A 26,774-nucleotide genomic window follows, 5' to 3' on the forward strand; every position below is an offset into this window, starting at 1 on the left:
AAACCCGGAGGTGAGTTAGCATTTTGGGAGTTCCGGTTCCCTCGTCCCAAAGTTTTTTTTCAATCGGATTTCAGTAAAATCACTTAAAAAAGGTCCGTGGCTAACACAAACTCAAGATACTTTCATGTTTTGTTCTACGACATAAAACACATCAGTTACTTCACTCTTGATTTTTAAAATCGGTTACGCTTCTTTAAAAAGACGGTTGCTATCAAGTTGCTAAATGGGACCATAGATATATACAAAGTGAAATGCTCAGAAACATTGGGGTGCAAAGTGAAAACCACATCACAAACTCACGGTTGACAAACAAGCAAATCAAAATAAGCATTGCAGTTGACTGGACGGGTTTTGAAAAGGCAATGCTATAAAAATGTTTGCGAATATAGTTTTTTTGCACTGCTTGATTTTTATTTGCAGTACTTTTTTTGTTTGTCTCAAAACTTAATTTTCCCTTTGCATTTCTTTATTTTTGTTAGTAAAGTAAATTTTTATTTCTCAAAAATTTATTTTTGCTTTGCGAATTTTGGAAATTTGCATTTATTTATTTATTTTGTGCTCAATACATTCTTTTTTTTTTTGAAAAACTTTCTTTTATTTTGCAAGTATATTTGGCCCCATAAATTGACTCCATATGTAAGTGTTTAAAGCAGGTCTTATTAGTTTGTGTATTGTGATTGTTGGGATTCTTTGATTTGAAAGCATTAGTTTGAAACTGAAATCTTTACCATCATTTTTAAAAATAAATTGTATGCATCTATACAAAATTTATTACACATTAAATACATTTTAGTCACTAAGTTATATCACTGTGATCATAAACACAGCTCAAAGACTACCACTGACCCTCCATAAATCCTAACATCAAATGCAGTTTTATCATAGATTGAATAAGAAATATTGTAAAACCATATTTTAGTCAATCTTATTTATACAATATGTCAAAACTTATCTGAATAAGGGAAGAAAATCAACCGTTTAAAAGAATGCAGACTTCCGCGTGGATGTGGCAACCCTGCTTGTGGGTGTGTTTGGTTTGTTGTGATAGTCGCGCCCCCAGCGGCGAAGAGGAGCAGTGCAGCAGTCATGGCGCTCAGTGTTTTCCTGCAGCTCTCGTTCACTGGACTCTGACCGCACTGATCTTTTCTGTCCCTCCTCTGAGGCCTCGATTTGGGGGCGTTTTAGTGAACTACAGTTATGTTGGGCATTTTAGCCAGGACGATGGTGAGTAAGCAATACACATGATTCTGTTTTTAATGATAGTCTGTTGTTTTATTCGACATAAACAAGGTTAGCTGACAGCGTGTAAGATGAGCCCTGTTTCAGGGACATTCATGTTTATGGTGAGATAGCGGCAGTGCTAGGGTAGTTACAGTAGATAGTAGGAAGTACCAATACATTCTGGACAGTTTCCTAAAATCAAGTTCTTACATCGTGTGAATGCGTAAGTGGTTTCTAAAGCTCTTCAAATGAATCCACATTGTTAATGTCACGCGCGACAATTTTATGACATGTTACATTACTGACAGTCAAGTGCAGTGTATTTTAGTACAAATGTCAGTGCTTTTGACATGTCGAATTATTAATACATATAGGACTCAATTAGATTGTTTTGTACGAATTAATATACTAATATAATGATAAATACATAATAGTGTCTGCAAAAGTAATGACAGATACCAAGTTTCATAGTATTTGTATAAAGTACGCCTATTAAAAAGACATAACTTGACAACTTTAATTTTCTCTAGATTTCCAATTTTATAGTTATGAGTTTAAGTAAAATGTAATCTATATTTTACAATTTACTGTCATTTCTTCACAGATTTAAAATGAAAAATGTTGTCAATAAAAACCTTTTTCCCTCACAGAATAACAAAAAACTGCTATGCTTTCAGATATGTTTATATTCAGTTGTTTTGTACACAAAACAAATGTTTTGCATTAGGGCTGCACAATATATCTTTTCTGCATCTATATTGCAATGGGATCGTTCGCAATAGTCACATCGAGAGTATACGCAATATTACGTCTGGATTATTATTAAGTATTATAATAATAATAAAATAATAAAAATGTTTTTGAGGCTTGTGTGGGTTTTAAAAGAATTCAGGCTTAAGAAATTGTACCATTTATAAAATTTTTATTACTACGCAGTATTATTTTACATTTAAATTATTCAATTACTGTATACCTGAATACAGATTGACTCCTCGGAAAACAATCAAATGCTGTTTATTTAATTTGGATTTTTTTCTTTATTGAATTCATCTACGCTTGTAGTTAGTTTTTATATTTTATGCAAATACACTCCCCTACAGAATCATCTCCATCAATCTAAAATGATCAATTCTTTGCAATTAGTTATTCAACACTTCTAGTTCAATTGTATTCATATCACAATATATATTGCAGAAAAAGAAATATTGCAGTGTTAAATTTTTCCAATATCGTGCAGCTCTGTTTTACATTCAGAAGATTAAGAGTTAAGAAATCAAGGTTTGGTAGAATGACCATGACATTTGTTATTTGTTATTATATAAACATTTGTTATTCTGACCAATTTTAGTTTTTGGGGTGTGTGAAAAAGCTCTAAATAATACTATTCATGAATTAATTTTCCTTCGGCTTAGTCCCTTAATCAGGGGTCTCCGCAGAAGAATGAACCGCCAACTTATTCAGCATATGTTTTACCCAGCGGATGCCCTTTCAGCTGCAACCCAGTAATGGGAAACACCCATACACTCTCACATGCGCACACACATACACTACGGCCAATTTAGTTAATTCAATTCACCTATAGCGCATGTCTTTGGACTGTGGGGGAAACCAGAGCTAAATAATAATATTTTTAATTTGAAATGCACTCGCTTTTATATTGTTTGTGATATTTTTAGGTAAAGGCTGGCATGGTAAAACCTTCCGGCCTGGTAAAGCCAGTGTCAGTAACACGGGTCACCGGCCGCTACCTGACCCATCAGGAGGGTCTGCCGAAGCTTCCAGTGCCACCCCTCAAACAAACATGCGACCGTTATCTGGCTGCCCTGGACCCCATTGTGGACCCGGAGGAGCTAAATCACACCCGGCAGCTGCTGGAGGACTTTCAGAAACCCGGCGGCGTGGGAGAGAGACTTCAGAAGGGCCTGGAGAGTCGAGCAGTGAAGTTGAACAACTGGGTAAAAACCTGCTGTGTAACGATTTCTCAGGAGGCCAGACTGGCTGCTTTTAAATGTCTGCTTTATTAAAGACTTCTTGTTTCTCTTTTATTTGTGTGATGATAGCTCTCTGACTGGTGGTTACAAACAGCCTATCTTGACTACCGGATGCCTGTTGTTGTCCATTCCAGTCCTGGGGTCGTCCTTCCCCGCATGGAGTTCAGTGACCGTCAAGGCCAAATGAGGTCAGAGCAGTGTGGGTTTGTCTGCTGTTAGAATGGTCAGATAATCTGAGCACGGGTCACTTAGTCAGATGCTGTGTACTTTAAAATTAAATGTGTGCTGTTTTGAGCCCACACATAGATTTAAAAAAAGATTTATAAAATCTCAACATGCTTGTTTTTGAATTAAAAATATAAACTTGAAAATTTTTAAATATATTTGACATGAACGTGGTTGAAATCTTGGTCTTTATTTTTGTTAAACGGATAGTTATAATTAAATTAGTAATTATAAATAAGATTAACATGAAATAATTTTTTATTATAAATTATAATTAAGATGTGAATAAAATTCAAATAAGATCTTTTCAGTTGGTATCTTTTCCTATGTGTAACCCACTGGTCCTACTGCACCCAACAGTCTGAGCTGGGATCGAACCGGCAATTCTTTGTTTGGAAGTCAGTTGTTCTAACAAGGAGGCTAAAGACCATGGTTTCTAGCGTCTGTCGCTAGAGCAACTTTTGAAGTCAGGGGAGTGAGGTTTACCTGCATAGCACTTTGCTAGCTGGCCTCCGTTACACTCAACCCTCTAAACCTCACTCCCATCCCGGACGAGCCCCCATACGTAACCCAGCTGCCCTTCTGCACCCAACCCGCTCTGAGCTGGGATCAAACTGGCAATTCTTTATATGGGAGTCAGTTGCTCTAATAAGGATTCTAAAGACCATGGCCTCTAGAGTTCCTTTAGAGGTCAGAGGAGTGAGGTTTACCTGTGTAGCACTTTGCTAGCTGCCATCTGTTACATATGTATAAATGTTTAATGTATAAAAAACTCTAATTAAATTTTACTATTTTTATTAAAATGATAGCTTACATTTTTTATTTTTTGGACAAAAATACAGATTATTTTTTAAGTATTTAGGCAACTCTTGAATCAAACCCATGTCCTTAGTATTGCCAGCACCATCATGGTGTTACAGGAACAGGAAGTTTCAGACATTGCAGATATTATTTTAGGCTCATTCAGATTAATTATATCCACAGACAGTTGTTAACCAAGAGTGACATTAGTTCAGAGTGAGGTAGTTGTTTCCAGTTACCTCTACTGTGACCTTTATACACACTAACCCGCTCTTGCCAACTCAAAGAGAGCAAACTGCTGCTCTCAGTAAAGTGCTGGCCTGAAGCTAATCTCACCACATCTATTAAAATGACAGCTTTCACATATGACAGCTAAAACTGTTCACAGATTAGCATTAGAGTGTTTTATGTTTATATAATGCATGTAAACGGCAAACAGCAAGTGCTTCTGTAATAACATGTGATTAATTAAAATCAATATGTTGAAGGTAATCCTAAAATGATTATGTTCTTCACAGATATGCTGCCAAATTGATTGCAGGGGTTTTAGATTTCAAGAGCATGATTGACAAGTGAGTGACACATACTTTCCATTCCCTGTTTATTTAAAAATCATTCAGTTGTCTGTATGACTGTTGCGATGTGTGTATAAAGTTCATACAGTGTGTTCCAGTCAGACATCATGTCATTGCTCTTTGATTAGTGAAACATTGCCATTGGAGTATCTGGGTGGAAAGCCACTCTGCATGCACCAATACTATCAGGTGCTCTCGTCCTGCCGCATCCCTGGAACAAAGAGGGACACTGTGGTCAACTATGCCATGGACAAAAGACCCTCCACACACATCACTGTGGTGCATAACTTCCAGGTTCGTCCCCTAGAATCCTATTTTTCAGTCACACAGTTGTCAAAACTGCATTGCTGTAAGTCATATTTTATAACTTTATGCAGAAATAATGTAAAATAATCTTCCCGTACTCACAAACATTACTACTGATTAATTAAATTCAAAAACATTATTATTCATTTTTATTTTTATTGTGTTTCGTCAGTTTCTTCAATGTTCGTGAACATACAAATATGGCCTCAGTTACTTCACAAACATTATTAAAAAGGGTTTTAGTTCCTCTCACTATATTTTAGTGGTTCCCAAAGTAGGGGGTTAGGGGGGTTGCGGGACAATGAGTCGCAGGACAAATTCATTTTATTAAACTACTAGAATTACAATATTTTATCCATAACCTACTGAAGAGCAACATAGTAGTTAATAGTAACATTGTTAACATGTAAATGATAAACATTAAAAAACAAAATGCAAATAAAAAGCCATCAGCCTTTCGATTTTAATTTATTTATTTACTTTTTTGTGACCCCTGGGGTGATTATGTTATCATAAGACACAGCAATAGGCTCAAATGCAGCAGATTGATTTTATGGCACCAGGTTAAGCTTTCTGACAACTTTACAGCACTCGCGTATATTAAAAATAAATATAGGCCACAACTGAACATGAAGGATGATCTCCGAGTGGGGTTCAAGACTTGGGCCTATTGTTATGTGTGCACCGTTGTGTGCAAGGTTTTATATTTCTAACCACCTCACAGAATATTGCGGATCGCTAGTGACTGGCATTGTGACTGTTAAGTTTAAGTACCCCTACTCTATTTAACAGTGTCCAGAACAGGAACAAAAGGGATGAAAAATACGGCATAAAAACAAACAGAAATAATAATATCAACAAACTTTGAACATGTTTTGCTTGCTTGATGTTATTGCATTAAATCAGTCACTTTGGAGTATAGGTCCCAGCATATTTCAGATGTAAAAAAAAAAGACATTGGGTTTTATTTATAAAACTTTGCATAGAAACCCTCCTAAAATGAATGGTTTAAATGTATTAATTAATGATTATGGCTTATTGTAAAGAGCTTCAGTTAAGTCAATATTTCAGTTAAATATGTTTACTTGGCGTTTAATTAAAGCTGAGCACATTCTCCCATCAGGTTTGTTTTTAATAGATCTCAACTTTTGATTGAGAAGTGGCTTATGTTTGTTTACCCCCTATTTTTGTGTACACCATGTTTATAAATGAGACCCAAAACAAAGACAGAAGTAAATAAAATCATCACACTGTCCCTTTAGCTCTCTAAAGACAACTTACTACCTTTTACTGGACTTTTCAACCTACAAAGTCTTCATCAGGTCACACTGGAAATATAAGAGAACCGTAGATACAGTTGAAGTCAGAATTATTAGGCCCCCTGTTTATTTTTTTCCCCAATTTCTGTTTAACAGAGAGAAGATTATTTTCAACACATTTTTAAACATAATAGTTTTAATAACTCATTTCTAATAACTGATTTATTTTATCTTTGCCATCATGACAGTAAATAATATTTGACTAGATATTTATCAAGACACTTCTATACAGCTTAAAGTGTTAAAGGTATAACGCTATTGAAACTGACACCGTTATTTTTAGATCCCGCGGTATACCGTATTACTGTATTACCGCCCAAGCCTATACTATGGTTTGAGACATACTAATTCTATTTTCGAATACTATTTAGGATGAATAGTATGTGAATTGGGATGCAGCAACAGTCATAATTAAAGCATCACAACTGCAAACGATAACCTTAATTAACCAATAAATAGGTAAATAAAACTTTTTTCACATTTCCAGTTTTCTCAGTAGCGAAAGGCATCATGGTTGGGTAAACTTAGAGCGCTGTGAATCGGAGAGTACAACAAATAAATATTTTTACAATCCTATTTGCTGAAATAATAAAAAAACTCCACAATGCACAAGACTTTCAGAAAAAGGAAAAAAAATAGTTTGAGACTGACGACGGCAGCCAGAGGAGAGAATAGCGTTAAATTTACTGCCCTGTCCCATAGACGCGCTGCATTAGAAACACCTCACATAAGCGGTAATTCTTTTTTTGTAATTTGATTCAAAGATGATATAATAAATACATAAATGCATATAAATGTTCATACGTTGTTTTTTTTAAACAAAAGTCATGTGAAAAGACTTAAAAAAAAAAAAAAATAAAATGTACAACCTATAAATATTTTTCACTAGCCATTAATATATAATATATATCATACTTTTTGTAATCATGTTTTTATTAATATATTTATTTTCATGCATCCATGACTTGTTTGTTACCTTATGACTTGCTACTTAAAGGAGAACAGTAATAAATATAATAATGCCTTGTTCTTTTAACTTGTAGTTCTTTGTGCTGGATGTGTACAACAGTGACGGCACACCACTGACTGTAGACCAGATCTACATACAGCTGGAGAAGATCTGGAACTCCTCCTTACAGACCAACAAAGAGCCTATTGGCATCCTCACCTCCAACCACCGCAACAGCTGGGGCAAAGCTTACAACAACCTTATTAAGGGTGGGTACTTACTCTGCATTTTATTTTTATCATGTTAATATGCTAGTACCTAAACAAATACAGTGCTCAGCATATATTAGTACACCCCTCACAAATCTATCTTTTAAATTCATATTTTAATAGGAAGCTATACAATATTATATTTGTGCATATATATTAGATTGGTCAGTACTGAAGCCAAATCTGGAGCTTATCTAACAAAATAACTTACGATAACGGTCCAAAAACTAGTACACCCAAATAGAAAAATATTAAATAATCAAGAGAAGCTTTTGTAGGTTGCAATTTTTTTGCCATGCACCATAGGTGAATTGGGTAAGCTAAGAATTTACCGTAGTGTATGTGTGTGAATGAGTGTGTGGGTGTTTCCAAGGGACTAAGGCGAAAAGAAAATGAATGAATAAATTAAGAAATACAATGTCATAAAGCAATTGTGTCAATGCTTTATGACATTGTAGTTCTTCATTTATTCATTCATTTTCTGTATTTAAACTGTATGAAACTGTATTCAAATGTATTAGTTGTATCAATGGAAGCATTAAATTTCATGTTTATTATAATATAAATGCATATACACACAAATATTTGAATGATTATAGTGTGAAGGCAGATGCAATACTGCCATTTACAATGTTTCAAGGAGTGGAGATAAAGACTGCATGCTTTACTTTATGAGTCTGATCGGATGGAATTTGCTGTACAGCATCATGGATAATATAATAAACTTGCTTGCTTTACATTTACTAAGTTTAATTAATCCAAACAGATAGGTTCAACAAAAGCAATCAACAGTATGCAATTGATTAACAATCTTAACAGTGCTGTTTTTAAGGGTTTATCAGTGATTAAAAAAGGACAACTTGTCACTCAAACAGATAGCAATAATAGCTGATGGTGACAATTATCTAATCAGTTTCTGATGCATTCATTTCTGTTTGTCTCTATTTTTGAAGAAAAAGCCATCACAACTTAAGTTATTTATTATTACTATCAGATAAAACCAATAAGGAGTCTGTGAGAGCCATCCAGAAGAGTATCTTCACAGTCTGTCTGGACGCCCCGATGCCGCGTGCTTCTGATGACATGTACCGCACGCGAGCCGGAGTTCAAATGCTGCATGGAGGAGGCAGCCGGTGGAACAGCGGAAATCGCTGGTTCGACAAAACACTTCAGGTTAGACCTATGAGCTATATATCTTCATTGACATAATATTAACAAATCAAATATTAGAGATGGACCACATAAAAGATGATGGGAAAGACTGTTCATGTTGTGTTTGTAGTTTATTATAGGAGAGGATGGGACATGTGGGCTGATCTATGAACACGCTCCTGCTGAGGGCCCTCCTATTGTGTCATTGCTCGACCATGTGGTGGAATACATGTAAGACTGAAGGCCTTATACTATAAATATAACTATATAACAATAACCAAATCAGCTGTTACACCAGCAGAAGAAAACACTTTATTTATTTAAAGCGCATTATGCTTTTGTTGCTATATGCTGTAGCTCTTTAAAGCAGGTGAATTCTGATTGGCTGTCTGTGTTTTCATCATTCGGCATTTTTAAAAGTTTTTTTTAAATAAAAGCATAGTTTTTATGTGTGGATTTTCATTAGAGTTGTGGTGTGGTTAAAATGATTGTTTATTGTTGTCATTATAATTATCTCCTTTGGTGTTGATGTGTCTTAGGTGCTGTATGTAAGTTTTTGACTCTTTTAAAGCTTTGAAAATGTGTTTTCTGTGCCAGAACGCTGTCTTTGTTTTGGTCAATTTAACCTGCCCAATGCCAGTTTAGCCAATTATATTTCAGCAGCCCGGGTTGCCTTGGTGGAAAACTGCGTATTTCATTCATTCATTCAATAAGGAAGGCTCTGAAAGCATGCGTCCGTGACTGAAATGCGACCTCTGGTGGACAGTAGCAGACTCTGAAATGAGACGCTGATTCAGAGTTCCACATGAGATTATTAATTAGCAAATTATATAAATATTAGGAATGTAAATATTAGGTGAGCAGGTTACATGATGAGATATGGAGTGATAAGTAGGGCCAGACAGAATCTGCGGATGTTTTCTGCGGAATTATTTTGGGAGTATCATAACTAAAACCTTAATATGTGAAATAAAAAATAATATCTTTTTAACTTTGATTTAATGTTTTAAATGCAAATCCAATTAGATTCACTTTATTTGGTACAACAAAGCAAGTCTCTCATATAATATATCTACTAAAAGACAGAAAATATTACCATACAAACTGCATTGTACATTAATCAAATGAACATTAACATATTAGTCAATAATAAAACTGTACTTAATTTAAAAACTGAATAAATATAGATTTGCACACATTTACTCAAGGAAATAAACAGAATTAATGATGGGCTAAAAATCTGCGGAATTCTGCACGCGCAGATTCCGTATGGGCCTAGTGATAAGCAATGTGGCTGTTTGCACCTGATGAAACACGACAGAAATTTAAATAAAGTCATTCAGAAGCACAGAATATGCACCAAATAGTAAGGTCTATAATCTAATACATATTAACCCTCTTTAACATGTTTAAATGTACATGCTGAATCACTCATATGTGTTTAGTTCTAAAGATCAATTTCAAATGGTTTATTTTATTTTCCAGATCTGAGGTGAACTATCTGCTGCTGCTTTCAGTCTATGGCTATAAATTTGATGTAAAATGCCATTCAAACTCACATTGTTAGCATTTAACACTGAATAAAGCACATGAGGTTTACCTGAGGCGATGATTGTCATAGTTTTCTGTTGTCCTAGAATAGAAGCGGTTTCTAACGTCAATTCGAAGTGTTGGTTAGGACAAAAACTCCTTTTAATATGGAAAATATTCTTTCTATCGGGTGCCGTTGCTTTTATTTAGAACATGATCGAAATCACTCGCTACTGTCCTTGATCTGGCAACCTGCGCTTGTGTTTGTTTTGATCCAGGAGTGCAATACCTAGTTCAACCACTGGGTGTTAAACTTACACACTGCACCTTTAAAGTGATTTAATGTGGAAAAACTGCTTTTCAATGGGTAGATGCTAACTACAGCGAACACTACTAAGTTTTACCACTCTGCTATGTTTGTACAGGAAGAAATCAGAGATGGTTCGTACCCCAATGGTCCCGCTGCGTATGCCTCAGAAGCTCCGTTTCAACATCACACCAGAAATCAAAAAAGATATTGAAGATGCCAAGCAAAACATGAACATGTGAGATTTTCATTTACAGTTTGCGATACACACTTTTATACTATGTTTGTTTTGTTAGTTTTTAACAGTTGCTAAGACAATAAGCACATTCTGATTGGCCCATTTTGAAGAAATAATTTCTTTAAATAAAACCTTAGTTTTAGGTTGTTGGACTCTGTTACCATACTTTTTTTGTAATCACATTTTCTTACTATTTACAATATAAACTTTTCTGTATCCACTTTTCTGTAGATGCTCTGGAAGCTGTTATATGGTCTATTGTCTAATGAATGACCTGTAGTGCATATATTATTGACTAAATTGTATATGTGATATATTTGAAAGCTTTGATTTTTGCGCACAGGCAAAGAATGTAACTATGCAAGACCGTTCACTCACATTACATTGCAAACAAAGCAAAGAAGGTCCACAAGTCTTGTGGTCATAATGCCAATTGTCTGTTGCAGTTTTTTGGGACAGGAGTCTGTACAGATTCACTTGGTCGGGTGTAACAGATCATGGTTGATCCGTGATTCGTACGGATCACAACCCATGGTTTGAAACGCACGTGACCCGTGGATTAATCATTTTTTAAACTTTTAGATTAATCCTAAATTTGTAATGATTGCAGAGAGATCTCCTCTTGCATCATTCAAATCACATGTATGAAAGTATTTAGGCTTTCCTGTAAAATATAATGATAACGGAAGAAGTAGGTGGTAGGTTATTCGGGATGTGATGGTTTTCCTAGGTTAAAGGTGTTTTCTGTCGCTAGTTTAGCCCGCATTGATGCATTCAGTGTAAGCTGCACCATTAATCATTAAAAGATCAGGATCTCAACAGCCAAGCAACATAAACTATAAATGATGGGGATTTGCATGTTTAATAATCCTTTGATTAAATCAAATTTGTGTTTGAAAAACGCAAAAATCAAGAGATTGAGGGTTTAGTCTTTTGAGTTAGTTATGAAGTTACAAAGAGTCAAATAACACAGAAGTAATGAGATAACAGTTTATAGTTTAGATAAAACCACTGATGTTTATGGGAACGATTCAAAGCACAGTCATAGGCTCAAAAATGAAAGATGTAGGCAGCATTTACATTATTTAAACCATCAGGTGGCGACAACCAGCCATTAAAATTATGCCACTGAATAATTCTTCAAAAATGATCATCTTGCAATGAAACATGAAGTTTTATGAGTGAATAACTGAATCATTTATTGAAAATGAGACTCAAAATAAATATGGGTTGTACAAATTCTAATGTTAGATTTCTACATTTAGCATTATCAGCAACAGTAGTACTTACAGTAAATTTTTCACAGTACTGAATATTTTACAGTTTATTTTTATTCAGCTGATTATTTCTTCATTTTTTTTTATGAAACCAAAAGTGTCTTGTTGTACTGTTTTTGTAATTAATAGAAAGTAAATTGCATTTGTCTCCTCCTCTTTTTGGCTGATGCGAAAAATGGTCCGATCTGTGACTAAAAACTCATAATGTGGTCCGAACCGCGAGATTTTTGATCCGTTACACCACTAGTCGTTAGCCCTGTTGTTTGGTCACTACTATGTGCCTGCATTGCTTTTGACTGGAGAAATTAATGCAGGAACATAGTAGTCACCAAACCACATTCTCTGGTTAACAGTAAACAACTATAAAGGAGATTGGTGTTAATCTTTAGCTGGAGCAATGTGGAACAAACATGGTTAAATGTAATGAGTGCTTAAGCAATAACAATAATGGGACAGGTCGCTTCAGATTTTGTTGATTTCAAAATGTATTTTAAGTGAATTCAGTGAGCAGTTTTTTTGGATTCCACCATTCATTTAGAACGGGCAGTTCATCCAAGTACAAAATGTCCTGAGGCGAGTTGAGTTGGGGTTTTGTGAATCTGTATTTGCATTTAAGGTTCTGAGAAAGTTAGTGATGGTTTCATAAATACTTTTAGCCCTCTTTAATTCTAAAAATAGTAAGTAAATAAATAACATGATAGTATGTTGGAAGAATGACTGTTTCTTTTCTTCTTTACAGCATGGTTCATGACCTGGACTTGAGAGTGAATGTGTTCACCCATTTTGGTAAAAATTTCCCAAAGTCTCAGAAGATGAGCCCTGATGCCTTTATTCAGATGGCTCTTCAGTTGGCGTACTACAGGTAAACCTCAGCAGCACCACCGTTATTAATAATTGCTATTTTCCTAATGTAGTTAATGATCAGTTACAGATATTTAGTTGATTTATAGACTGATTGTTTCAGGATTTACAAGCGCTGTTGTCCCACCTATGAAAGCGCTTCGCTCCGCATGTTCAGACTGGGCCGAACGGATACGATACGCTCGGCATCCAGCGACTCTGCCAGCTTTGTGAAAGCCATGGATGATCCAGTCAAACATGTGCGCTAATATCTTTTACTGATTTGTATTTACACATACTTCAGTTCAAATGTTTCTGGGTCAGTAAGATTAATATGGTTTTTCAACAAGGATGTATTCAGTTGACTAAAAGTGAAAGTAAATACTGTTACAGGTGCGTTTCATTCATCAGTAAATACTAGGAAATCATATTTCCTATGATTTCCATCATATTAGGATTATTTCAGCAGGGTCATGAGACACTGTGGACTGGAGCAATGACTGCGGAAAATGGATCCTTTTTACAAGATTTATTAAAGAAAACGTACATCAGATTTGCATCAAATTACAAAAATGAATAACTGCATATGCGATGAGTTTCTAATGAAGCATATATGGGCATAACAGTAAATTTGATGTTGTTTTCTGTTCTCGTCTCTCAATATTTTCCTCATTCTGAAAGTCTTGATAACAGTATCGTTGAGTTTTTCTTTTATTACTTGAGCAAATATGATTGTAAAAAATGATTTGTTGTACTCTGCCATTCACTGCACTTTTAAGTTTACCCAACTATGACAACTTCTGCTACTGAGAAACCCCGAAAAGGGTCCATTTCATCTTTGGCCTTACATGAACATTTTAAAATATAGTAAATTAGAATACTTATTGTAAAATCTACTAATATTTAACAATATTACTGTATTGTTTTGTATTTCTGATCAAATAGTTGCAGTTTCTGTGAGCAAAATAGACGTATTTCAAAAAGCATTTTAGCATTCTTACTGACCCTGTACCTTTGAACAGTAAATTGTATCACCAAAAGTGCATTTGTAAAGTGCTCCAAATTGTAACAATCTCCCTTTTTTATTTGTCAGAACACAGAGAAAGTGGCTCTGCTGGACAAAGCGGTTAAAGCACACAGATCTTACACAGATATGGTGAGGAAACGCATGCTGGTGATGTTCAGAAGGTAAATGCATCAGTCATTACTGGATCACACTAAATCTTCTCCACATTTTTCATCTCGTGTGTGTGGATGCGCAGGCCATTCGAGGTCAGGCCATCGACAGACATTTACTGGGACTGAAACTACAGGCTATTGAAGATCTGGCTGCCCTGCCAGAGATTTTCATGGATACCTCATATGCTGTGGCACTTCACTATAACCTCTCTACCAGCCAGGTACTGCTAAATAATGTGAAAGCACTGTTTTAGGGTCAGAAAAATGTAAATAAACCCTGAATTTAATTTAAAAATTGCATTGTGTTTAAAATGAAGATTTGATATTATGAGCCGTACAGCATAATTGAGCACATTTTTGTGATGTCATAAACCCACCAGATGTTTCCGTTAAAAGATAAAACTCCATCAAAATCATTTACTCCAAACCTCTTTTACTTTTTTCTTAAGATATTTTGAAGAATGTTGGAAAACATCTTAGACATCCTAGAATTTCTTATTCTTACCATGGATGTCTGCGGCTGCTTTTTTCAAGCGTTCTTCAGAATATCTTGTTTTTTGTTCAACAGAATAAAGAAATTCATAAAAGTTTAGAACCACTTGAGTGTGAGTAAATGGTGAGGAAAGAAATTATGATTTCTGGGTGAACCCTTAAATAGTGTGTATTCAGAGACTAAATCAGACACCCTAGTTTTTCGCAATTTTGCCATCGCTGAATCCAATGCAAAATCAACAGAGTCGCAAATTTTAGCGATCCTGCTAAATTCTTAATTAAACGCCAAACAATCGCAAAAAATGCAAATAATCTCATTAAACATCAAATTCCAAACCATACAACACAGTGCACGTGATGTAATTGAGTGTCTCTCGACGTCTCACCTGCACCCTCACAATCCTAGCATTTCATGAAAGGGGGGAGTTGTTTTGCAGCCTGTGCTGTAAGCATACGCGAACAAAGCGCGAGTGATTTACATGTGAAGTTACTGCAAAGATGTGATTACACATCCTGTGGCATTTTGTGTGTTTGAAGTGCTTCAGACTGCAAAACAAAGTGTGAGCAAAAATCTAACATACAGAGCAATGTAACAGACATAAAAGCAAGCGGCTTAACATGGAGATAAGTTAAAGGAGGATGGCCGCTGGACGTGACCGAATTGAAGGACATTATTTGTGCTTTACATGTAAGGCTGGTATTATGACGTGCGTCAAATCGATAAATGATTTTGTTGAGCATTTTCCCTGCAGTTAACGAGAGAAAACGCTTCCGTTCCATTGACAAACGTTCCTTAGGTGTATTACGGTAGGGGAAGCCCTAAAGCATGTCCTGAGTGAGGTACATAATGTCAGATGCTGAGAGAAGGTAAGATCGTGGATAAAAATAAGAGTTGTACAACCTTTCATTCATTCATTTTTTTTTCGGCTTAGTCCCTTTATTAATCTGGGGTCGCCACAGCGGAATGAACTGCCAACTTATCCAGCATTTGTTTTATGCAGCGGATGCCCTTCCAGCTGCAACCCATCTCTGGGAAACACATACACACTTATTCACACACACATACACTATACCACACTGTACCACATGTCTTTAGACTGTGGGGGAAACCGGAGCACCCGGAGGAAACCCACGCGAACGCAGGGAGAACATGCAAACTCCACACAAAAACGCACTGACCCAGCCGAGGCTCGAACCAGCGACCTTCTTGCTGTGAGGCAACAGCACTACCTACTGCGCCACTGCGTCTTGTGCAACCTTCCTTTGGCTTAATCTCTACTGTTTTAGATCTTGTCTTGACAAGAGACCAAAATAAAGAAGCTTTATTTTTATCATTTATGTCATTTAGTCAGATTGCAACATAGACTACCTATATTTATATTTAATTGCAAAATTGTCCGCAAATTTCAGTGAATTACCACCGAAAAGTCATTTTTATTGCTAAAAATCACACAAAATTGTGATTTGCCATTCACTGGCCATAAATATTTGTTTACTACCTAAAACTATTGTGCATTAATTAATAAAAAAAGATGTTGAATTATTGTTTCTGTTATTTTATTTAACAATAAATCATTTATTTCTTTATTTTTACAATTTAATGAATGTTTGGTACTTGTTTAATTTTTAAATATACATTATAGGTGACTCATTTGCACATAGTTGCAGTGATCTTGTCATATTACGACTGCATGTACAAACCTGCTATGTTCCATTCCACTGTTTTATTTATTTGACAATTTTTTTATTTGATTTTACAAAACACATATTTAACTGAACTATTTTTCATAGCCACTTGTTATTTGAACTTTATATCAAATTATTGTATTGAGAAAAATCCTCATAACTCTTGAGAGTAAGGAAAACCAAAACTGAAGTATAGTACGCTTCTCACATGTATTTCAGGCAAAAAACGTCTTCAGATGTAATAGATCCAGATCTAATGTAACCTTTAGTTTTTCTGGAAACAAGCTTCAGAGCTTTGGTGTCACTCATAACATCACAGGAAATAATCACATCATCTTGATACATATTTTATTATTATTTTTTTTATAATTATTTTTTAGGGGTTTTCACCTTTATTGGGATAGGACAGTGGAGATTTTACAGACAGGAAAGTGTGGGGAGCAGAGATAGGGAAAGGATCGGCAAAGGACCTCGAGCCGGGAATCGAACTCGGGTCGCCGTGAGCACCTTGGTGCAATGTGTCAACGCACTACCACTAGGCTATTGGCGCCGACATCTTAATACATATTTTTGCACTTTTGTTTTTTCTTTGTACTCCTCCAGGTGCCAGCTAAAACGGACTGTGTGATGTGCTTCGGGCCGGTGGTACCTGATGGTTATGGCGTATGCTACAATCCCATGGATACCCACATTAACTTTGCAGTGTCTGCGTTTAACAGCTGCCAGGACACAAACGCTGTCCGTCTGGCTCAGGGTCTGGAGGATGCTCTACTGGACATGAAGACCCTGCTGGAGCAGACACCCAGAGCCAAGCTTTAAAGACTGCCACAATCTCCAGTTCAGTTTACAAAAACACTTAAGAGGACAGGCATTTTACAAAGAGAGATTTACATTTCAGCAGTCTGGATCAGAGTCACCTTGACTGCATTCGTTGAAAAGCTTCGACACTAAATGATTATCTTTTACTTTTTATGTTAATGTGCTCCAAGAATAACATTTAAAAATATATAATATATACTTGGATTATTATTTTTTTTTCATTATTGACAATGTACCCAAAATATGCATTATGGTGATCCTGCTGTTTAAAATGCTCATGTGAATGTAGATGTATATTAGATATCAAATGTAATTAAATATAAAGATGCCATAATGTAAATAGTGACATTTATAATCATTTTCTTTGTACATTGTTGTAAATTTCCACATGCTTTTAATAAATATTAATACTTTAATAATGAGGTTTAAACTCTGCTTATATCTAAGGAGATTATTCATCTGTACAATCTGTACTTTTGTACACGCACAAATAAATAAATAAAAATATATACACACACAAGATGAAGTAGTAGACCTAAAAACAATATACAGTTGAAGTCAGAATTATAAACTTCCCTTTGATATTTTTTTCTCTTTTAAATATTTCCCAAATGATATTTAACAGAGCAAGGAAATTTTCACATTATGTCTGATAATGTAAAAATTTCTTCTGTAAAAAGACTTATTTGTTTAACATGACAAAATTATTAGCCCCTTTAAGCTATATATTTTTTACAGAGTCTACAGAAAAAAACACCATTATACAGTCCCTTGCCTAATTACCCTAACCTGCCTAGTTAACCTAATTAACCTAGTTAAGCCTTTAAATGTCACTTTAAGCTGAATACTAGTGTCTTGGAAAATATCTATTTGATATGAGTTTGTAATGAGTTATTAAAAGTATTATGTTTAGAAATTCATTCATTCATTTTCTTTTCGGCTTAGTCCCTTTATTAATCTGGGGTTGCCACAGTGAAATGAACCGCCAACTTATCCAGCATATGTTTTATGCAGCGGATGCCCTTCCAGCTGCAACCCATCTCTGGGAAACATCCATACCACTCATTCACATACACGTACACTACAGACAATTTAGCTTACCCAATTCACCTGTGCCACATGTTTTTGGACTTGTGTGTTTAAGAAGTGGTTTAAGAAGTTTTTACTTATCATTAATGATCACAATGGTCTATGAATTGTTGATAAAATAAATAATAGTTTTACTTTTCTGCATCTATTATTTAAGCAAAATGACCTATTACAATTGGTCCAAGTTGCAGTTCCATCACTAACCCCTAGGGTCCTCAATTGATCCTCAATGATCGATCACAAACTCGTCACATGACACTCCTATGTGCTATCAGTTATGTGTGTGCGTTTTCAGCATACCTGTGCTGATCGGGTCACGCAGCAGCGCAAAATGCATATAAAGTCCGTCAAAGACAGCCGCGCTGATTCAGCTATACTGATCCTCTGATCTTACAGTAGGCCAATGGAAAAAATTAGAGACGTCATTCCTGATTATCACGATGGGGATTTTCTGTGCCCTAAAAGTGGGTAAGTATGATAAAAAATAACATGTTTTTGTCCAGCTCACGAGTCACGACAAGTTTAAATATTGGGAAAAATTACAAATTGTAGAAAATGTTCATTATTGTAGGATTTTTTAAAACTCAGCTTTTCTGATCTTGTGCAAGTTTTATTGAATGTACAAGCTTGATTGAATCTTGTGTTTTGTAGTAACACTGATTTAATTTGTCATTTACAAATTAAATGACAGTCGGTCAGTTGATGTGGTCGGTAATATAATCTCTTAGATTACACGTTAATGATAACGTAAATGACTCAGTTTGGATTACATTTAGATTACTTTTGTTCTAACATTTATTTGACGTTACAGTTTGATGGACAAAAAAAATATAACATTTTTATAATCAACGATAGACTCAGCTTTTGTTTAAAGGGGATTGTATAGACAGTAAATACTTTAAAATACTAACACCAATATACCTTACTGTTAGTGTTTGCTGATAGTATCACTGAATAAACAATCTTCACTTTCAAAAAGATCTGAAAAACAGAGGTACATAGGACAAAGTTTAATTTAATTGACGGTGAGAGCATTAGTTGTTAAATGTTCTGATTTCATTTAAAAGGTGTCATGAAAAATCCTAATGTCGCTAGTTAACACACTCAATGCATTTTTTTCAACAAATCCCATCATTTCTAAAATATCAGCCTCAACCAAATGATGTCGGTTTATGGTAAAAGTACCAGAATTAATAAATATACTATGAAAAATCAGAAAATATGAAGTGTAAGACTAAGTAATTTAAAAACAATCCAAATAAAACATTTTTAAATACTAAATCATCTTTTTTATTGAAGTATACCATAAAACACTTTAGATTCTCATTTAACATGTTTCTTGTTTGTCTATTTTTTACAATAAAACCAAAATCAACAGCAGGATTATGTTTGTAAACCAACAATGGTGGTAAATCTTTGTAAACCAACAATGCTGTGTGTGGAAACCATTATTTAAAACAGTCATTCTTTAAATTACTATAACAGTTATTATTTAAAACAGTCAAAACATGGTCAACCATTTGGTAGAGCAGGCAATTGTCCATCATGAAATTTAAACAAACAAACTTTTACGTCTTTTGCTTTGCACAACATTAAAAATAAACTGCAGCTATCCATTTCTTATGCTAAGATCTTTAGAAATGCTGACAGTACAGCGCCTATTGACGTCTTACTTCTTTTTTTTCCAAAGGCAGTAGCCTAATGCTGTTGTGAGTGTTGCAAATATCAGAAACATTTGTATTCTACATTTCAAGGCTCCTTTGACAGACACAAAACAGCCATTTTTACTTGTTGAAAGCGCTTATAAAAAGCACCACATGCACTTTGATGAGGTGAAACCCCTCCTTCGGTAATTTCATTCACATGTTGTTGATTACAGTTGATTTAGTTTGGCAAATCTGATCTATCTAGGCACTCTAGTGACTGCTATCCTAGCTTAAGCAGCAATATAAGAATTGGAAAAAGAGGAATATTATTACGTCTATTTTTCTGAGGCTTCTTAGCCTGTTCCTTAAGTGACAGAAAACTGGCGGCCATGTCAGCTGTGTGGGACACTGACTATCTGTGGAGGGAGGTCCAAGGGTCAGTGCTATTATCTCAAATGTGTCTTCTTTCTTCTGGATTTAATTATGAATGATAGACTGGACCTTGTTGTCCTGCAGTACTTCCAACAATTCTGAAGGTGTTTGATATAGTGTAAGGTGGTCCTGTATGTCTTTTGTGCTTGCCATTCATTGTTGACATTTTTTCTGTAAAGTAAATTGTCTTAAATCTTGAAAAGTACTGAGCTTTACACGAGCAATATTGTTTCAAAGTTCTGCATTTTAGTAATGGCTGGGTCCAGTGTTCAGTAAAAACCTGTGTGGACATGTGACGTTTTCTGACATAAGTAATTCTTTCACTGTTTTTATTGATTGAAATCCTTCATAGACGATTTGTAACAGGATATTAAACTCGTAACTTGTTTTGATTAAGTCAAAAGTTTGACTTTCTAAGAACAATGTGATTTAAAATGGCTACACACTACATGTCACATGATATAAATTCACTTTGTGACACATAAAATTGTAGTTCCTGTTAATACCGAAGAAATATAGGCTACACTGTAAAAAAATCTGTAATTTTACGTTTTTTTCCAGCACCTGGGATGCTGAAAAAAAAAAGTAAAATAATGGCTGTTAAATTACAGGAATTTACCCTAAAATAACAGACATTAAATTACAGTTTCCTTAAATTTAAATTTCTGGTAAATTCCTGTAATTCAACCTCTGTTATTTTACAGTAAATTTCTGTACCATTCCGTACCATACTGTAATGTGCATGGCTCCCTTCTTCCTACCCAAAGCCAGTCCACTTTTCAAAATAAGAGTCCCACATACAAAGGAAATATATAGTAAGCTGTGTTATACTTAGAAAATAAGGGAAATGAATTTTAGTTGTAATCTCACTAGGAAGCATAGTAGCCAATCAAATACTGTCTGGGGGGTGTGCACTTTAATGATCCTGTGAGTAATGTGTCTGTGTTTTGTTCCGATCGGCCTGTTTTTCCACCTGGATTTTATACTCACTTGATTCACACGAGAATGAAGAAACAATAGGGTTTGAGTGTGTCATTACCATGTAATAAAATCCTATTCAAGATTTTCATTGTATGGCACCTTTAAAAGATGGCAACGATCGTTTATAAATAACAGATAGTTTGGGATTACATCTGTGTGCATTTAATTAAAAGTCAGAGTACATTTTTGTTGGTGAATATTTAATATGCCTATGTCTTCATTCCTCAAGGGCAAAGCTGGCCTCTCTCTTTGGTCTGGACCGAGCAGAGTGTCAGGGAAATGAGTCCTTCCAGTTCACCGCCCCCAAACAACCAAAAAAGACAAGCGGTGTATTAGGTATGTGTTACAACAGCAGTCATGTAGCCTTTTTTGGCACTATTTATTGTGCTTTGAGCAATAACGTGTAATGTTTTAATGTTTTTTTAAGGGCTGCCTCCTCAGAAACACCCTCCTCCTCCTCCTCCATGTGCTCCAGCTGTGCTGTTTGCTACAGCTGCTCATGCGTTCTGCTTGTTAGTATACAGATGGCACTTAATGGTTGTTTATATGTTCCTGATTTAGAATTAGTTCACACTTTTCTTAAATGAGCTATGCTTTTCCAACAGTGTAAATGGACAATATGTGAAGCAAGGCAAGATAGGAGCTGCTGTTTTAGGGAATCATGTCACCAAAGAGGTAAAACGAAATGCTGTGACACACCGTGGTGTTTTCTTAGCCAATGAATCTGTTTTGAAACAAATAGTCTCAATCAGTGAATATGTTTACATGGACACCAATAATCTGATTAATACAATACTCTGATTAAGAGTCTACCATGTAAATAGCCATTTTAGATTAGTTTAATCCAATTAAGGTAAACTAAACAGAAATCAAATTTAGACATGGAGTATGCCGATTTTAGTCACATTATTGAAGTGCAGTACAGACATGTAAACACCTTAATCAAACTATTACCATCATGTAGGATTTTCACTGCATTTTCTGACAGTAAAGTCTATAAACACCTACCGAGTCAGTGAAAGACCACAGACACCTGCATCGCTAAATACAACATTTTTTTTTTCTCCCATACAGCGTGCGGGATCAAATTAAATTAATATAACACTCGTCCAGCAGTTCATACTCACATCCAATATCTAGTTTTTCACGGGGGCATGCATGAAATGTTTCTGAATGAAAGTGAAAGTGCCAAACTGTAGTTAAAGTTGACAAATTAAAAATGAAACACCCCAAATTACATGAAATTCTGGAGGAAATGTGGATGCAATGACGTTAATCGAAATATGTGCTATAACATGTAAAACGAGATGATAAAAGGAACATTCAAAAAGCAACTCATGTAAACACCCTAATCATATTATTGTCTTATTCAGGTTAAGGCTAATAACTCGATTACTGATGTCCATGTAAACGTAGTCATTGATTTAACTGAACATTTAATAAAAGGCCATTTACTTCAGTCCTAATCCTGAATAAATCAGCTGTTTGAACAAATCAAATAAATAACTTGATTTAAATGACTTTTTAGACATTTAATGCCACCTACTAGAGGTGTTACTTTCTAATTAAGGGATTTATTTCCACAATTTAATTAGTGAAGTAAAATTAAATCATCATTTACTCAATTTCATGCTGTTTCAAGCCTGAATTAAATTATTTTGTTTAGACACTTAAAAAAACATCACAAGAGAATACATGACATATCTATATATCAAACAATAATCAGTAACTATAAAATAAAATAAATCATGGACATTGTTGTTATGAAGCGGACAGGAGACAGAGGTAAGGAAACGTTAGGGTGTTTATTAAATGACAACAAGGAGCACATGAAGGATAGCCAGGAGGATCAGGAATGATGTTGGGGTCTTTTCCTCCGTGGCTGGGTAACAGGAATACACGAGGATGGACAGCACACACCAGATACAGCTGACAGAGGATGACACAGACTTGGAAGGACTGGAAGACAGGACGATTCGGGTGGACCAGGAAGACTAGGAGGAATACAAAGAGAACAGGTAAGTAAAGCGTTTGTTTTAGCTGAGGATGACTACGCTGAGTGGTCGCTCAGTTGTCCGCTTTCGTCGAGACGAGCCCGGACAATGAGCGACTGGAGTGCTGTGCTTTTATCTGGTGCTCGTGAATGTGATGCAGCTGTGTGCTCATTAGAAGTCAGGTGATGGTGATCTTCGTGAGTGGGGGTCGTGAGAGCCTGACCAATCCATGACAGTACCCCCCTCCCCAGGGCCCGCTCCTGAGGGCCGACACCTCCGACGCCGTGGTGGTCTCCCTCTGCCTCTAGGCGCTGGGAACTCAGGGTGGCTCTCATGAAACTCCACCATGAGACTAGGATCGAGAATATCAGCTCTGGGAACCCATGTCCTTTCTTCGGGGCCGTACCCTTCCCAGTCCACCAGGTACTCCAACTGGCCACCACGACGTCGGGAACGCAAGATCTCCTTCACTGCGTAGACGGCTCCTTCTTCTAGGAGCAGTGGAGGAGGGGGTTCCTCTTCGTGGTCAGGCTCTGTGGAGGGAAGAACAGGATCGTGATAGGGTTTCAGGAGTGATACGTGGAATGTAGGGTGAATACGGTAGTGAGAGGGTAATTGTAGTTTGTAGGTGACGGGGTTAACCTGTTCCACGATGGTGAAGGGACCAACAAATCGGGGACTTAACTTGCGAGAGGGCAGTCGCATGCGTATGTCCCGGGTGGATAGCCACACCTTTTGTCCGGGTGTGTATCTGGGTTCTTCAGACCTTCTCCTATCGGCGGTTACCTTGCTTCGACGGACTGCCCTCTGCAGATGTTGATGAGCCTCGTCCCAGACTCTCTCGCTCTCCCGGAACCAGTGATCCACTGCGGGGACATCAGATGGTTCGCCATCCCAGGGAAAGAGCGGTGGTTGGAAGCCCAGGACGCACTGGAATGGCGTGAGTCCGGTGGAGGGTTGCCGCAGTGAATTTTGGGCATATTCTGCCCAGCCCAAATACTGGCTCCAGGAGTTCTGGTGACCACTGCAGAAGGTCCTCAGGAACCGTCCCACCTCCTGAATCTTCCTCTCTGTCTGCCCGTTGGTTTGGGGATGATATCCAGAAGAGAGGCTGACGGCCACACCTAGGAGCTTGAAGAAGGCTTTCCATAGACGTGAGATGAACTGTGGACCTCTGTCCGACACAATATCTTCTGGAATACCAAATGACCTGAAGACTTGATTAAAGATATTGTCGGCAGTTTCAAAGGCTGTGGGAAGACCTTTCAGAGGGATTAGTTTGACAAACTTTGAGAATCTATCTACTATGACTAGAATACAGGTATTACCTTCTGACGAAGGGAGGTCAGTGATAAAGTCCACTCCTAGGTGTGACCAGGGACGGTTCGGAATCGGCAAGGGATGGAGCTTTCCAGCGGGTAGATGACGTGGGCTCTTGGATTGGGCACAGTCCTTACAGCCCTGAACATATTGCCTCACATCCCTTGCCATGTTTGGCCACCAGAATCGTTGGGATACTAGCGAGAGAGTATTGTTGATCCCTGGATGTCCAGTGCCTAGCGAGGTATGTAAGGAGTGGATCAGATCTACCCGGTGTTCAGGTGGTATGAACTGCCGATGAGGAGGGCATCCCGGCGGAGCAGGGGCTTCCGGAGTGGCAACGACTGGAGGAGCGTTCCAGGTGATCGGACAAATGGAGATGTGTTCGGGAAGAATCTTCGTTGGGAGTTCTTCATGATCGTGATGCTCGTGTAAACGAGAGAGAGCGTCTGCTCTTAGATTCTTGGGTCCTGGACGATAGGAAATGGAGAAATCAAAACGTGAGAAGAAAAGTGACCATCTGGCTTGACGTGGACATAGTCTCTTGGCCTCTTTGATGTATTGGAGGTTTTTGTGATCTGTGATCACCTGGAACGGATGTTTGGCTCCCTCCAACCAGTGACGCCACTCCTCCAAGGCTAGCTTGATTGCTAGAAGCTCCCTGTCTCCTATGCTGTAATTCTGCTCCGCCGGGCTCAACTTCCGAGAGAAATAGGCACAGGGATGCAGTCGGGGCGGTGTATCATGATGTTGAGATAATACTGCCCCGACGCCGGTGGTGGATGCGTCCACTTCCACCACGAAAGGAAGATTTGGGTCAGGATGAGTCAGGAGTGGGGCCCTTGTGAACTCCTTCTTAAGAAGGCGGAAGGCTGCGGCTGCTTCTTTGGTCCACTCCAGTCCTTTGGGTTTACCCTTGAGGAGATTAGTGAGAGGTGATGTAATCCTGCTGTAGTCCTTGATAAACCGTCTATAAAAGTTAGCAAACCCAAGAAACCTCTGGAGCTCCTTAATGGAAGTGGGTTCTGACCAGGATAGAACAGCCTCAATTTTCTTCCCATCCATACGTATACCGGTTTGGTCAATGATGTATCCCAAGAAATGAATCGACTTCTGGTGGAATGAGCATTTCTCCGCTTTGAGGTAGAGGTGATGTTCTCTCAATGTGTGTAGGACCTCCGCAACGTGTTGGCGATGTTCGGCCTCACTCCGGGAGTAAATGAGGATGTCATCTATGTACACTATTACACAGTGGTGAAGAAACTCCCGGAGGACTTCATGAATGAAGTTTTGGAATACGGAGGGGGCGTTGACCAGACCGTAAGGCATGACCTCATATTCATAGTGGCCAGTAGGGGTCACGAATGCTGTCTTCCATTGGTCCCCCTCACGTATTCTTATCAGATTATACGCGCTGCGGAGGTCCAATTTAGTGAAGACTTTAGCTTCTCGGAGCTGTTCCAAAGCGGCTGGTACCAGAGGAAGGGGATATCGGTATTTTACTGTACCGTTATTTAGGACCCTGTAGTCGATGCATGGACGCAGCCCTCCGTCCTTCTTGGCCACAAAGAAGAAGCTTGAGGCGGCTGGTGATTTTGAGTGACGTATGTACCCCTGACTCAGAGCCTCCCTTATGTAATCTTCCATTGCCTGATTCTCTGGAAGCGAGAGCGGGTAGATCCTACCTCTTGGCAACTGGGCATCTGGAACTAGGTCGATCGCGCAGTCCCATGGCCGATGCGGCGGTAGCTGGGAAGCTCTCTTGGGGCAGAAGACATCATGAAAGGAGCTGTACTCCTTAGGAATGTGGATAGACTGCTTCTCAGGAGGGCTCTCGACCGATGTTGCAAACAAAGAAATGGGGTTCCGACCTTGAAGAGGGAGATTTGGAAAACAGGCAGGTGTACATCCAGATCCCCATTTCTTTATCTCTCCTGTGCCCCAAGAGATGATGGGATCGTGCTTCACCAGCCACGGGCGCCCTAGAATGATGTCCATATTTGCACCCTCCAGAACCAGAAATTGAATCCTCTCTTGATGTAACAACCCCACTTGAAGAAGGATGTCTTCGCATTGTCGATGGATACGGGTCGAAGATCGAGTGCACTGGGTTATCGGTTGTATCTGGTATATATG

At 37.3% G+C, this 26,774-nt stretch overlaps 2 protein-coding genes across 2 annotated transcripts in view; both read left to right on the plus strand.

The window, feature by feature from the left end:
* Positions 1 to 1,071: 1,071 nt before the first annotated feature.
* On the plus strand, positions 1,072 to 17,595 carry crata (carnitine O-acetyltransferase a). The gene is made up of 14 exons (XM_056458013.1): positions 1,072 to 1,224; positions 2,898 to 3,176; positions 3,282 to 3,400; positions 4,757 to 4,810; positions 4,942 to 5,107; positions 7,482 to 7,656; positions 8,651 to 8,829; positions 8,939 to 9,039; positions 10,764 to 10,883; positions 12,900 to 13,022; positions 13,125 to 13,260; positions 14,094 to 14,156; positions 14,263 to 14,400; positions 16,961 to 17,595. Exons 1-14 carry the CDS (start codon positions 1,198 to 1,200, stop codon positions 17,174 to 17,176), a joined length of 1,896 nt encoding a protein of 631 aa, XP_056313988.1. The 5' UTR covers positions 1,072 to 1,197; the 3' UTR covers positions 17,177 to 17,595.
* Positions 17,596 to 20,204: 2,609 nt separating this feature from the next.
* The window catches only part of fkbp15a (FKBP prolyl isomerase family member 15a), a 28,704-nt gene continuing 22,134 nt past the window's right edge, over positions 20,205 to 26,774 (plus strand). Inside the window, exons 1-4 of the mRNA XM_056458016.1 lie at positions 20,205 to 20,347; positions 21,554 to 21,660; positions 21,752 to 21,836; positions 21,930 to 21,999. Of these exons, the coding sequence (XP_056313991.1) occupies positions 20,301 to 20,347; positions 21,554 to 21,660; positions 21,752 to 21,836; positions 21,930 to 21,999 (309 nt within the window). The 5' untranslated portion in view covers positions 20,205 to 20,300. The remainder of the gene's footprint in view (positions 20,348 to 21,553; positions 21,661 to 21,751; positions 21,837 to 21,929; positions 22,000 to 26,774) is intronic.

The sequence above is a fragment of the Danio aesculapii genome, chromosome 5, assembly GCF_903798145.1.
Source record: "Danio aesculapii chromosome 5, fDanAes4.1, whole genome shotgun sequence".
Lineage (NCBI taxonomy): Eukaryota > Metazoa > Chordata > Actinopteri > Cypriniformes > Danionidae > Danio > Danio aesculapii.

Coding starts and splice junctions, on each gene's coding strand:
- crata (XM_056458013.1), top strand. CDS start 1,198: ATGTTGGGCATTTTAGCCAGGACGATG. Junction 1,225..2,897: donor GCATTTTAGCCAGGACGATG/GTGAGTAAGCAA, acceptor TGATATTTTTAG/GTAAAGGCTGGCATGGTAAA. Junction 4,811..4,941: donor TTCAAGAGCATGATTGACAA/GTGAGTGACACA, acceptor CTCTTTGATTAG/TGAAACATTGCCATTGGAGT.